This window comes from Centruroides sculpturatus, unplaced genomic scaffold (genome assembly GCF_000671375.1).
Source record: "Centruroides sculpturatus isolate CEXI.00-Female unplaced genomic scaffold, Cexi_2.0 scaffold3038, whole genome shotgun sequence".
Classification (NCBI taxonomy): domain Eukaryota; kingdom Metazoa; phylum Arthropoda; class Arachnida; order Scorpiones; family Buthidae; genus Centruroides; species Centruroides sculpturatus.
The window spans coordinates 1-13383 of NW_019387379.1; the positions used below are offsets into that span (position 1 = coordinate 1).

Below are 13383 nucleotides of genomic sequence, written 5' to 3' on the forward strand. Positions count from 1 at the left end.
AAATGGATAAGTTGGGTCTCTCCCATATAAAAGGAAAAAGGGACTTTCATTTGTGGATGCATGGCTAGACGTATTATAAGCAAATAGAGCGTAAGGGATCCATTCGTCCCAATCCCTTTGGTCCTTGGCCACATAGTGAGATAGGATATCAATTGAAGTTTTAAAATTAATAAATTCTAAAAATTTTTTCGTTTAAAAAAAACCTTTAAGAACCACAAGTGACGTTCACTCTTTAATTCCGACTTCGATAGAGTTTAAAAAAACAGAGAAAACCAGAGAATTATTTTCACTATTTCTTACTTTATTATGTTATCCATATATATTTCGCTATTTTAGCCTCTTCAGTGGATATTACACTGTTAAGTTGCCAGTACTATTATAGTTCATCAAGCTATCCCAGCATGCATCGACATATGCTCCTGTATTTAAATTTATACAATTTGCATGTTCTTTAATACAGTAATGTTCTATGATGCGTCTTTTTACAAAATTTTTTTCTTTATACAAAATTTTAATATTACTACGATCAATAAGACAATTTTTAATACTGCAGTGTTGTTGCCACGGGGATTCAGTTCTGTTCAATCGAATTGCCGCCTCATGCTCCTTTAGCCTCACTTCCAGTTTTCTTCCTGTTTCTCCAACGTAGCTTTTCCGTTCTGTGCACGTACACATCAATTCATATACGACTTCTGCAACTTCTAAAGGATTCTTCGATTGTTTTTCATTTGCTTTATTAATCAGACAAATACTGTTATTTAATTTATTTTTTTGTTCACCTACTAAATTGACTGAGAACAATTCTTTAATATAAGTTTTATATTTTTCATAAAATTTGAAAATATATGGAATTTTAATATATAAGTTTTCTATTTTATTATTTTTAACATTATATCTATTATTTAAATACGAATTGTACCACTTACGTATAAGCTGTTGTGGATAGTCATTCAATAAATATTTTTTAAAAAGATTCTTAGTTTCAATTTCAATATATTTTTTTAAAGTTGTTCTATTAAATATTTTCTTTAATTCCATCAAAAAAACATTTCTTTTTATTCCTATAGAAGAATATGACTTGTAATTAATCACCTTATTATTATTACATATTTTTTCGTATTTTCGGAACAGCAATGTTTCATTTTTTCTTGTGATTATTACATCTAAATAATTAATTTCATAATTTTTTTCTTCTTCATAAGTAAATTTAATGTTCTTATTTAAACTATTTGCATAATCCTTGATATTTTCAGCTGTAACGTTATTTGAGTCGTACAAAACTAATATGTCATCCACATATCTAGTATAAAAAACAATACCTTGGTACTGGAAGATTTTTTCATCTATTGATGCCATACAAATATCGGCAAGCTTTGGGCCAATTACTGATCCCATTGCGATCCCGTCTCTTTGGCGATAATATTCTGTAGATATTTTAAAGTAATTATTTTTAAAAGTAAACTGAATAAATTCTAAGATATAACAAGGTAAATCATATTTACTTAAACTTTCCATAATAAAATTCCAATTTATTGAAGGATACATAGATTTTATATCCAGACTTAAAAATCTATAAGTGTCTTTACTTTGACCTTGCATTAATCTTGAGATCAATTGATCTGCATTTTTTATAGTATATTTAGAGTCGGGGATACACTGCAAATAATTTTTTATATAATATTCTAAATTATACAATACTGAATATTTAAAATCTACTAAAGGTCTAAAAATCTGTCCAATCTTGTGGGTTTTAAGTCGAATATTAAGTTGTGGAATACGTACATTATTAAAATTGACGATCTTCTTAAATTCATTGCTTGTAAACTCTTTTCTATATGTTTTCATTAATTTAATTAGTTTCTTTTTAATATCTTCTGTTGGATCACTAGGTAAAACTTCATATTCATCTGTAGTTACTATTTGTTTTTTCTTTTGTTGTAAATCTGAATTTTTAATAATGATAAGTGCATAAGATTTATCTGCTTTTATAATAGAAATTTGTTTATCTTTAAAGAACTTAATTAATCTACTTATTTTTTTATTTGTTTGAATTGCTTTTTTATCTAATATATAATTTTTATACACACCTTTTCCTTTATATTTTTGAAGATCTTTACTTAAATATTTCCTTAACTGATTTTTGTCTTCCTGTTTTCCCGGAATTCGTTGGATAATACTTTCTATTTCGGCAACAACTTCTATGGTTTTTGTAAATATAGGTAAATTCATATTACTGCCATATGATAACAAACGCAAATAATCCTTCGGCACTTCTATGTCTGTTAAATTTATGATTAATTTTTTCAACCATTCTTCTTTTTCTGCAGTTGAAGGGTAATCAAATTTTTTATTTAATTTGATATTCTTTTTAATATTATACTGGCCATTTCTATTATTATTATTATAATTATTATTATTATCATTATGGAGAATCCTGAACAACATAGTGATGTCGAAAGACTATCTACACACGTATCAGCAGATGAGGAGTGCTCATTGTCCCCGTTGTAACAGAACTGAAAATATATTTCATATCTTCTTCGAATGCCCCGTCGCCAATAAGGTTTGGAATTGGATAAATAAAATCTTTAACACCATACTTACTTGGCATTGCATTAAACATCATAACAGGTTCCCCGTCAAGAAACAAAATCACTACTGCATTAACTGGATGGTTGCTTTAACCAAAAGGACACTCTGGAAGGCAAAATGTGCTTTCATCTTTGAGAATAAAAGGTGTAATGCCACCCTTATTGCCACCAAAATTCGCGAAGAAGCCTCCCTTAAACTTGCTAATGACTACAACACCTTCAACGAAAAAGACCTAAATACTTTGTATAAAGGTATCTCCAATGTAATCTTCAAATATTCTAATAATAAATTTATCCTCAATGATGAGTGGACCTAACAGTCTAGTGCAGTCCTCGCTCTTTATGTTGATCAAGTTACGCTCATTCACATGAACTGTCTAGTACCAGCTTGCTATTAGTAATGTACTCTCTGTACGAATTGTTAACATTGGAATGTATCATCACTTGAAACGCAGGTTTATCACCAGTAATCTTTTAATGTCGTCATGTGATTATGTGTGTTACTGTGTAATGGCAATCATCCCACTTCCCCTCTGTAAATATACATGTACAGTCTATCTTTGTAAATAATGTATCGTATGCGTTGTCATTCTCTTTATTTTTGGGTTTATGTTTTTCATGTAACCTCACTACTCTAAACATGTATACGTGTCAAACAAGCTGTTTGAGTCCCGGCCTGCGTGCTGGCATGTAACTATAGATATGGTTTTAATAAACTTTAATTAAAAAGTATCTGTTCTTATTTTTGGTAAGTTTTGTTAGTATTTTCACTTTCCGAGCTTCTTCTCACTTCGTCATGAAGTCGGCCTGCACGTTTGAAAAACAACGTGTATTCGCTGACTAAACAGCAAAACTTTACCTCTCCAGGGTGGGTAACCTTCTTGGCTACCCCCGACTACGCCCCCCCTCCAGTAAGAGTACTACAGTTCTTAAACCTTCTCTACCTCTTAGCCTTTTTACTTGCACCCCTCTAAACTTTCTGTGCACATTTGATCCAGCCATTTGGGCAGTGTAAGCTGTTTTTCGTATGTTTTTTCTGGTGCCTTACAACGGAGTCATTTGCTGTTTTGGATACTTGTGTTGCTCACCCCAGGGTTTTTTCTTGGTGATCTCTGTGTTCTACTGTGCATCATCTGAACACCCCGGTGTCTTTTTCTCTGGATTTACGGTTACTTCTTGGCTGTGTGCTGTGTTGTGTGCTCTGTGCTCGGAATACATCAGCGACGATAAATAATCCTGGTCAACCCGTAAACTACGCCAAGGCAACCAAGGGACTCCTAATGTTAATGGAGCTAGTGGAGGATGACCCACATCAATGCGTAAGTGCCAAAGATACAATGGATGTAGTCCCTTCACAGTCGTCTACCCCTGCTGATGATGACCACCTTTATGATCCAGCAAAACAACTGGAAGAGGAGCCTCCTATAGATCCTGATGAACTTTTATTGAAGTACACGACAAAACGAACAATCCGTTTCACAGCAAATGAAAAACTTTCTAGCCCTGAAATCATTGATGCTTGTGAGAACATTATCGGTAGTGATGGTTTTGTCGAACAAGTTTGTTTTAAATATCCAAACATTGTTGAAGTAGGACTCACCACCCTAAAAGCAAAAGATAAGTTAAAGGGACACAACATAAAGGTAAGAGACTTTTATTACTTATGTGAGAGCCTAGACGAAGATTTAATTACCGTGACATTACGTTATGTGCCGAGCGAAGCAGATAAAGATATAGTGAGGGGTGCTTTATTGCATTATGGTAATGTTTTGAAAGTGCTAGTCAACACTATTACTTACAAGGATAGAAAAATTAAGACAGGGATGTATAGAGTAATTCTTAAAACTAGGAAATTATTACCTAACTATATAGAGGTACTTGATGATAAAGTAGAACTACATTATGCAGGTAAAAAGAAACAATGTTGGCGGTGTGGCAGCCCCCAACATGAAATCAAAGACTGCACAATTAAATTATGCCATCGCTGCAAAAGCCCAAACCATCTTGTCAAGGAGTGTCCTTTATGCTACAACTGTAAACAGGAGCACAACAGGGATGAGCAATGCCCCAAACTAACTTACATAGAAATATGTAAACACGGAGGTAGAGACAAACAAACAAAAGAGGGGGGAAAAAATTTAGAAAGGCAGAAAACACAAAAACAGAACAAAAAAGAAATAATAACAGAGAATAAAAATTACAATAACAACACAATTGAGGAGCCCCAAAGTAATGCTAAAGAAAAAGAATACAAAATAACTAGCGAAAATGAGAAAGGATGCGTTAAAGAAAAAATAGATAAAAAAAAATGATGAAATAGATTTTATAGAAATAGAAAATAAAGAAATAGTTAAAACAAAAAATAAAGAAATAGTTGAAACAAAAAATAAAGAAATAATAGAAACAATAGACTCCAACCAAAATAAGATTGAAGAAAGAATAGAAGACGAAAATAATGCAGCCCTAGTTAGAGAGGAAATATTGTCAATAAGCCTCGATGCCAGCCTAACTGGCAAAGAAATCATAGAAAAAGTGGAGAAAGTGATCACAAAAGTAGAAAAAAAAGGAACTAGAAAAAGAAAGAATAATAGGGCAAACAAACAACCAATAAATTCGCATCTAAGATTATTAACTTGAAAACTATTAACATCACTGGTTTTAGAAACAAAATTAAGCAGATATATATCCTTAACCTCCTAAGTACAAATAAAACGGATATTCGATGTATACAGGATACAAACATGTATGACTTCTGGGATCTTAGAAACCTTAGGAAAGTGTTCCCTCAATACAACATCTACTTAGCCTTTGCGACTAGAAGGAGCTCAGGAGTCATCACAATGATAAGTAAAAACATAAAAGTCAATGACTTTAAAACTGACTCAAATGGTAGACTACTAGCAGTAGACATAGAAGTAAAGAATAATCTGATGAGAATAATAAATATGTATGCTCCTCCTCAAGTCACATACAGGAAGGACCTCTTTAATACACTGCCAAACAATTTTATAGGAGGAAGGCAAATTATAATAGCTGGAGATTTCAACTGTGTTACAGATGCAATTGACAAGAATGGCCCAATCTTTCCAGACGGGTCAAGGAAAATTCTAAATGATATTATAAAAAACTATGATCTTAAAGACGCACACAGACACAGCTATTCAAATCACCCTGGCTACACATGGGAAGGAAGAAGTGTATGTGAAAAATTAGACAGAATATATATAAGTAATAAAATAAACAGCATCAAAGACATTCAAACCTGGACCCTAAAGAACAATAGCAAAAAAGTAACTGACCACAAAATGCTTAACATACAAATTGAAATTGATACTCCTAAAAAAAGACATACTAAAGTTAAACTCTCCAACGATATCCTCTCCAATGAAAAATTCCAAACTGATGTTATCAATATACTTGCCTGCTACCTTGGTGTCCTCTCTCTGCCTTGTCTATGTAACCACTGCTAGTATATCTCCCTCCCTGCAACCCATGTGTTATGGCTAAACACCTTTAGCCCTACTGCCAGTGCTACACCTTTGTAAAACTATTATATTATCTGTTATTAATGTATCNGTATATCTCCCTCCCTGCAACCCATGTGTTATGGCTAAACACCTTTAGCCCTACTGCCAGTGCTACACCTTTGTAAAACTATTATATTATCTGTTAAGAAAAAAACAACCCTGCAAATAGACAAAAGCATACAATGCCAGAGAAATCACCGATGATGAAGAAATGATAAAAATTTTCCAAGAATTCTATACAAATTTGTTTAAAGAACCAAACCATGACAATCAGTACTGGGACAGTAACATAAAAGACATTAAGCAAATAAAAGACAAGAAAGACGACATCATAAATAAAGAAATCACGAAAAAAGAGATCCAAGACGCCATCCAATCCATACATAACATAAAAGCACCAGGACAAGACATCAGTTCTGAATTATACAAATATTTTAACATCCCCATCATTGATATCCTCCACAAGTTATACAACATGGACACTTTTCACCATTCTTTCTGTGTAGGAAAAATGATCCTACTGAAGAAAACTGATAGTAAAGAGGGAAGTGTCGGCAACTACAGGCCGATAACACTGCTAAATGCTGATTACAAAATCTATAGAACCATTCTCTCTAAAAGGCTGGAAAGCTGCTTCAAAGACCACATCTCAATCACTCAGAGTGCCGGAGTCAAAGGTCGCTCTATCCAGGACAACATCACCTTCATGAATTACGTTAAAAATATATACACTGATCAAAAAAAGCAGCTGTCAATCCTGTCGATTGACGTTAAAAAAGCCTTTGACACTGTCAATCGTACCATGTTATGGAAATTTCTTGACACCCTATGCCTCAACAATCAGGAAGTCATCACTGTCAAAAAACTGTATAACAACACATGTACCAAAATCAACATCAACAACAATTACTCCAGTGACATCAAGTGCTATGCAGAGGTCAGGCAGGGATGCCCAAGTTCAGTGATCCTTTTTGCCACATACATTGATATACTCCTAAAAAACATCACCAACAACGAACAGATAGAAGCAATCCACATACCAGGCCTAAAGAAGAAAGTTAAGTTTACATCACATGCCGATGACATCAATATCTTTGTCGTGAATGAATATAGCCTCAGCAAAATAAAAAACAAAGTTAACAACTTTAGTAAGCTAACTGGTATAGTCATTAACATTGAAAAATCAAAAATTATTGACATAATAGGTAACATAAGCTGTCAACAAACCGAAATAAATAATACCGAAAACCTTAAAATGCTAGGAGTCTGGATAGTTAAAGACTCTAGGGAAAGAAACATCAACGAAATGATAAGAAAAGTCAAAGAAGCCATCCAAGACTGGAGAGCAGAATGGTTATACCTCCCAGAAAGAACAACCATTATCAATAAAGTAATCATTCCAAGAATAATTTTATAATATGTATACCACCAATATAAATTCAAAAGAAAATAATGAGCTTGATAAACCACTCTTCAACTACATATGGAACAGCCCCTTTGAGCCAATCAACAGAAATATCATGAAAAACAACATTAACAACGGAGATTGGAATATTTGGCACTTAAAAGGCTTTGAAACGGCTATCCAAATATCACACATAATCAACACACTTAGAAGCAGGAACCATCCACTTTGGTACTTATTCCAATATACAGGTAACCCCCGTATAACACGGCACTTCTATAGCACGGATTCGCTCTAACACGGTTCGAAAATTGGTACCATCCCCCGTATAACACGGTACTTTTATAGCACGGATTCACTCTGGCACGGTTCGAGAATTGGGTGAAACCCTCGTACAACAGGAAATGTAATAAATTTTTACATACTTAACTAATAATAGTTCACGAAAATTATTATTTTCGTAAACTATTAGTACTTCAGTGTGTAAATTTTCTTTTCTCGTCTCCATACTCATGGTCCTTCACAAAAATTGTTTCAATATTGCCAGATTGCAACGCTTCTGCTTCTATGTTGCCGAATGTTTTTCCCTTATTCCATACTTGCTTTATTCTTCATAAGTGCTTAGCACCATATAAGGAAATTTATAAAAGCCTTTTAACTAGAAGCAAGAAATCTAAAATTACATACATTTTGCAAAAGGTAAAGCATGGATCTGAAGATAATGCAGAAAAATGCTCATAGGATAAGGATAACTTGCCAAAAAGAAAACGCTCTCGGTTAATTAATAGTGTTTTTAGTGATGACGAAGAAAATATTGTTTAATTTATATTAATATGTATCACTTAAAAAAATTTTAATGAAGATATTTATCTTAATTATGAAAATATACTAGCATGTTTTTTAATTTTTGGAACCTAACCCTCCTTTTCGTATTAGTTCTTTGTTTTGTATAACACGGATTCGCACAACACGGCAATTTTTTGGAACGTAACTACCGTGTTATACGGGGGTTACCTGTACTTTAGGCCCGATAACCAGGGAGCTCACTCAGACAAAAGAAAACTTCCCTTTCCAGGTCAAGATGAACAAATATTACAGCAAAATAAAAAAGCTCCTCAAAATTATCAGTACCGATCACAACAAACTAATTACCGACAACAAAAAAGTTTACCCCAGTGACATCTATGAAATTATTCACAAGCAATACCCCACCAACTTCATTGATAACAATCTAAACTGCAAAGAGATTTGGCACAACATACATTCTCTACCTGCTGAGTGGCTTGAAACCTCTTGGAGGATAATTGTAAACGCTATCATGTCCAGGCAGTATCTCCACACTTATCACGGTCACAGCACCAACAGATGTCCCAGATGTAAACTTACAGAAACTACTGAACACATATTTTATGAATGTAAAACTGCCAAATCAGTCTGGGCTTGGATAGCCAAGACTTGGAAAACAAAAATAAAATGGCAACACATAAAGTACCAAACCAAACTTAATATCCAGAATCAAAGCTACTACCTTCTCAACTGGGTGATTGCCTTAGCAAAAAGTAATCTATGGAAAACAAGATGCAACCTAATATTCAATAAAAAAAACTGTAATGCAACTTGGATAGTCACCAAAATTAAACAGGATGCTAAATTCAAAATCTGGAGTGATATCAAAAACATGACGAAAGATGAATACAGCAAAAACTACAAAAACAGTGACGACATATTCAAAATTATAAATGATGAGATCTACTTCAATGATGACACTTACCCGCCCTAGCTTTCTAATGGTCTCTGTGTCTTGCCTGCTACCTTGGTGTCCTCTCTCTGCCTTGTCTATGTAACCACTGCTAGTATATCTCCCTCCCTGCAACCCATGTGTTATGGCTAAACACCTTTAGCCCTACTGCCAGTGCTACACCTTTGTAAAACTATTATATTATCTGTTATTAATGTATCACCGTTTATTTTATGTCAGGTATCATTCTACCATGTAAACAATCTGTAATGCGTTAAGTATATATATATATTGTTTGCATATACCTGATCATTCACTATTATTGTTCTATGTATACCCTAATGTTCTACTAAAAAAGCTACTATGCATCCGCTACTCTCTGTATGTGTCTTGTATTTACAACTGTGTAATTGGTACCACCCTCTGGTAACACTGTACATATTGTCGCGTTTTGCCAGCTGCTTCCACCCCTTTTTTGTATATTCCCCGCGTGTTTTATACCAATTTACTACCATGTATACTGCAAAACTTTAATGTTGACTTAAACTTGTTGTTCCATGTAACTCTCTTATAAGTAATTAATAAACTATTATTAAAAGTATCTGTTCCAGTTTTCATAAGTATTTTTTAGCCTAACGTCTATTTTCGCTATACTATAACCTCCTCACTTATGTCGAACGATCGGCCTGCACAGTTGAAACACATTGTGTATTCGCTGATCAATCAGCAACACTGTGTCTATCAAGGGGCAAGCATCTCGCTGCTACTCCTCCATTATTCTTCCCCGTCCTTCTCCTTGCCTCTTCTTGGTTTCTTTTCCAGGAGGCTTCTATCCTTCCTCTTCCTACTCCGTTTGATCTTGGCCAGACGCCGTGTTCTAGCACTGTGTGTAACCTGTGCTTCTTGCGCTGGAAACCTTTGGTTTTACCCGTGTCGTACTATTTGTGCAGCCCACCCCATGGTGCTGCCCAGTTGTGCCGGTAGTGCTTTTCTACTTGGTCTGGACACCCCTGTTCTTCACTGTGTAGTGCCTGTGCCTGTGGATATACTTCAGTTCTCGCTGTATTACCATTATTGGATTACCTGTTGCTTACTCCCACTGTGACCTCACGTACTGAATACTCTTGTGTAGTGAAGGTGTGCGCGAGCACCATATCCTCTGACATCTGTACCCTGCAATCGCCAGAATGGATACTCCAAGACCCTCGTGCAGCTATGCCAAAGTTGCCTCACCATCGCATTTATCCCAGGCACCTGATATGATGTCGGATACCGAGGGCTGCTTCCTCGACCTGGATCCAGTGGAGTCATCAGATCCCTACGCACCTGATGGACACAAGGACACGTCCTCATTGGATAGCACCGCTATTCCGCCGATGGTGCACCCCCAAGTTCAAACAGGCAAACTGGAGCCTGACTCAAACGTTCCGGAAAAAGAAAGAATAAAGAACTATATGACAATTAGATCAATAAGAATTGTCGCTAAGAAAAGACTACAGATGATGGACATTATCAACGCATGTGAAGGTATCACCGGCCACTTAGGCAAAGTAGAACAGATATGCTTCAAGCCCAACAACATAGTGCAGATTGGCCTATCAACGGTGGACGCCAAGAAAAAACTGGTGGGTCACACTATAAAAGTAGGCGATTTTAATTACATATGCGAAAGTCTAGAAGAGGGTCTAATGCTGGTCACGGTTAGATATGTGCCAAATGAAGCGGATAAGGACGCGGTTAGAAACGTTCTATCGCAATATGGTAAAGTGATTAAAGTCTTAACACACACTGTAACCGTCAACAATAGAAAATTCAAAACCAGGAACTATAGGGTAATAATGAGAACTAGATAACTACTCCCCAACTTCATAGAAATACTAGGGAGCAAAGTCGAGCTATTCTACTCTGGCAGGAAAAAGCAATGTTGGAGGTGCAAGAGTGTTTCACATAAAATAAAGGACTGTCTTACTAAATTGTGCCACAGGTGTAAGAGTCCTAATCACCTGGTTAAAGATTGTCCGACGTGCTAATGTTGCCACCAAATACACAATATGTCGGAAGAATGCCCCGAGCCATCGCTATCAGAAATCTGTAAGCCGGGAAAGAGGAATAATGAAAAGAAAAAGAAAAGGAAAAAAAAGCCTGGAAAAAATAAAAAAACAGAGGGAAAATCAAAGCAAAACCCAAGAGAAAGATGGGAATGAGACGAGGGACAAAAGCGCAAAAGAACAAAATTTCAGTCAGGAAAAAAGGGGAAATAATGATGGGAAAGAGGTTGGTTGGTTGGTTAACTTTTATTGGCACAAAAGCCATACAGGCTATACTGCACCACAACACATGGTGCAATTCGAAGTAGAAAATAAATAGGAAGACATATATACACATAAACAAAACATCACAGTTTAACCATTAAACAGCCAATGGTAATATAAATATAAAATCTATAATATAATGAATAAATAAGTAACAACAAAAATAAATAAATAAGCGACAACAAAAATAAATAAACAAACAACAAAATATATATACAATAATTTATATATGCAACTCAACGTAAATAAAACTGTACAATAATTAATTCATCAGATTTCCCTATACATATTAATGACTTTTAGAAAGTCCAGTATATTATCCAGATTTGGCCTCTGGCCCAAAATGTCTCTAAAGCTTGCATTTCCGAAATGCTGTCTATGACTCTGATCAGAAGCAACACATTTGCAAAATATGTGTTTAACACTTACAGCACAGTTACAGTGCTGACATACTGGTTCGTCATCTCCCTTCAAAAGGTATTGATGAGTCAGTCGAGTGTGACCAATTCTCAAACGAGTAAGGATAACCTCAGATCTTCTATCATATTGCCTATTATGTGTCCAATTTTCTACCAAAGGTTTGATCTCGTAAAGTTTATTGTGGATTTGTGCATTCCACATGATTTGCCATCTCTCGGCTAGTCGTTTTTTAACAACTAGCTTTAAATCACCTCCTTCAATATGCATTGTATGCGGTGAAGGGCTTGCTGACTTCGCAGCTGTATCAGCTTCTTCATTACCTCTTATACCCACGTGGCCAAGGACCCAACAGAACTTCGCAAATAAATTTCTTGTAGTGAGATGACAAATTAGTTTCTGAATTTTAATAACTAGAGAGTGAGAACTAGGTTCATACGAGATCAAAGCCTGAAGGGCACTAACTGAGTCAGTGTAAATCACGCAGCAACGATGACCTTTCCGATTTATATGCTTTAAAGCTAAGTAAATAGCCTGCAACTCCGCAGAAAAAATGGAAGAATTTGGTGCTATATATTATGTAATAAATATATGTTTCTCAGCAATAAGGTGTGTTGGATGTATCTAATATTTTGCATAAGAGGCTGAGTCGGATTAAGTGGCTATTTGTTCTGCCACAATTTCATCCTGGCAAACAAAGGCTAAGCCAACATAGTTATCCGACTAAGATCCATCAGTGTATATAGAAATTAAATTCCTGTTACAATGCTGAATTTCTGCGAAGTGCTGTCTATAGACGTAGTCTGGCGTGGTTTCTTTAGGGAACTGCTTTAAGCTTAAATCAACATCGATCAGTAAAGATGACCAAGGTGAAATACTATTAACCTCAACATGTGAGATGTTGCTTGTGTCTAGGTCAATCATGCTGCTTACATTCTCCATTCTTATGTCGAATGTGGGGACACAACTCGTCCGAGCAACAAATAATCTTTTCAGCTGAGTATCTGAACAATCAGCTGTAAGTTTTTTCTGAGACTTTTGTTTAATGTAATAGAAGAAAGACAACTGTTCTCTCCTGAGAGATAGTGAAGGCTCATAAGCATCCACGTACAAACTTTGAACAGGGGAAGTTCGAAATGCACCAGTGCACAAACGCAAATCTTGATGGTGGATTGGATCCAGCATCCGAAGAGTAGATTCTCGCGCAGACCCATAAACAATGCAACCGTAGTCCAGCTTAGAGCGAACAAGGACCCTATAAATCCTGAGCATCGAAACTTTGTCTGCTCCCCAGGATAAGCAGCATAGTACCTTTAAAAGGTTTAAAAATTTTAAACATCTACTCTTCAGGTTGCGCAAGTGTGGCAAAAATGTCAGTTTATTATCGAAAGAA

General features: G+C 35.4%; 2 protein-coding genes across 5 annotated transcripts; both read right to left on the bottom strand.

Annotated features, from left to right (window-relative positions):
* Positions 1-58: 58 nt before the first annotated feature.
* LOC111616390 lies at positions 59-3739 on the bottom strand. Of its 4 annotated transcripts, none has more exons than XM_023357807.1 (4): positions 2088-3739; positions 1783-1943; positions 927-1656; positions 59-731 (listed from the first exon to the last, which is right to left on the bottom strand). In XM_023357807.1, the coding sequence occupies exons 1-4, from the start codon at positions 2443-2445 to the stop codon at positions 352-354; spliced, it is 1629 nt and encodes a 542-aa protein (XP_023213575.1). In that variant the 5' UTR covers positions 2446-3739; the 3' UTR covers positions 59-351. The 4 variants fall into 4 exon arrangements, with proteins under 4 accessions (XP_023213575.1, XP_023213574.1, XP_023213573.1 ...); XM_023357806.1 differs by having other exon boundaries at positions 927-1424; positions 1503-1943; XM_023357805.1 differs by having other exon boundaries at positions 927-1943.
* A 7991-nt stretch (positions 3740-11730) lies between these two features.
* LOC111616389 lies at positions 11731-12479 on the bottom strand (the record flags this gene model as incomplete). The annotated part of the gene is made up of 1 exon (XM_023357804.1): positions 11731-12479. A coding segment is annotated over one exon (636 nt), but the record flags the coding sequence as incomplete, so codon positions are not given.
* Positions 12480-13383: the final 904 nt, after the last annotated feature.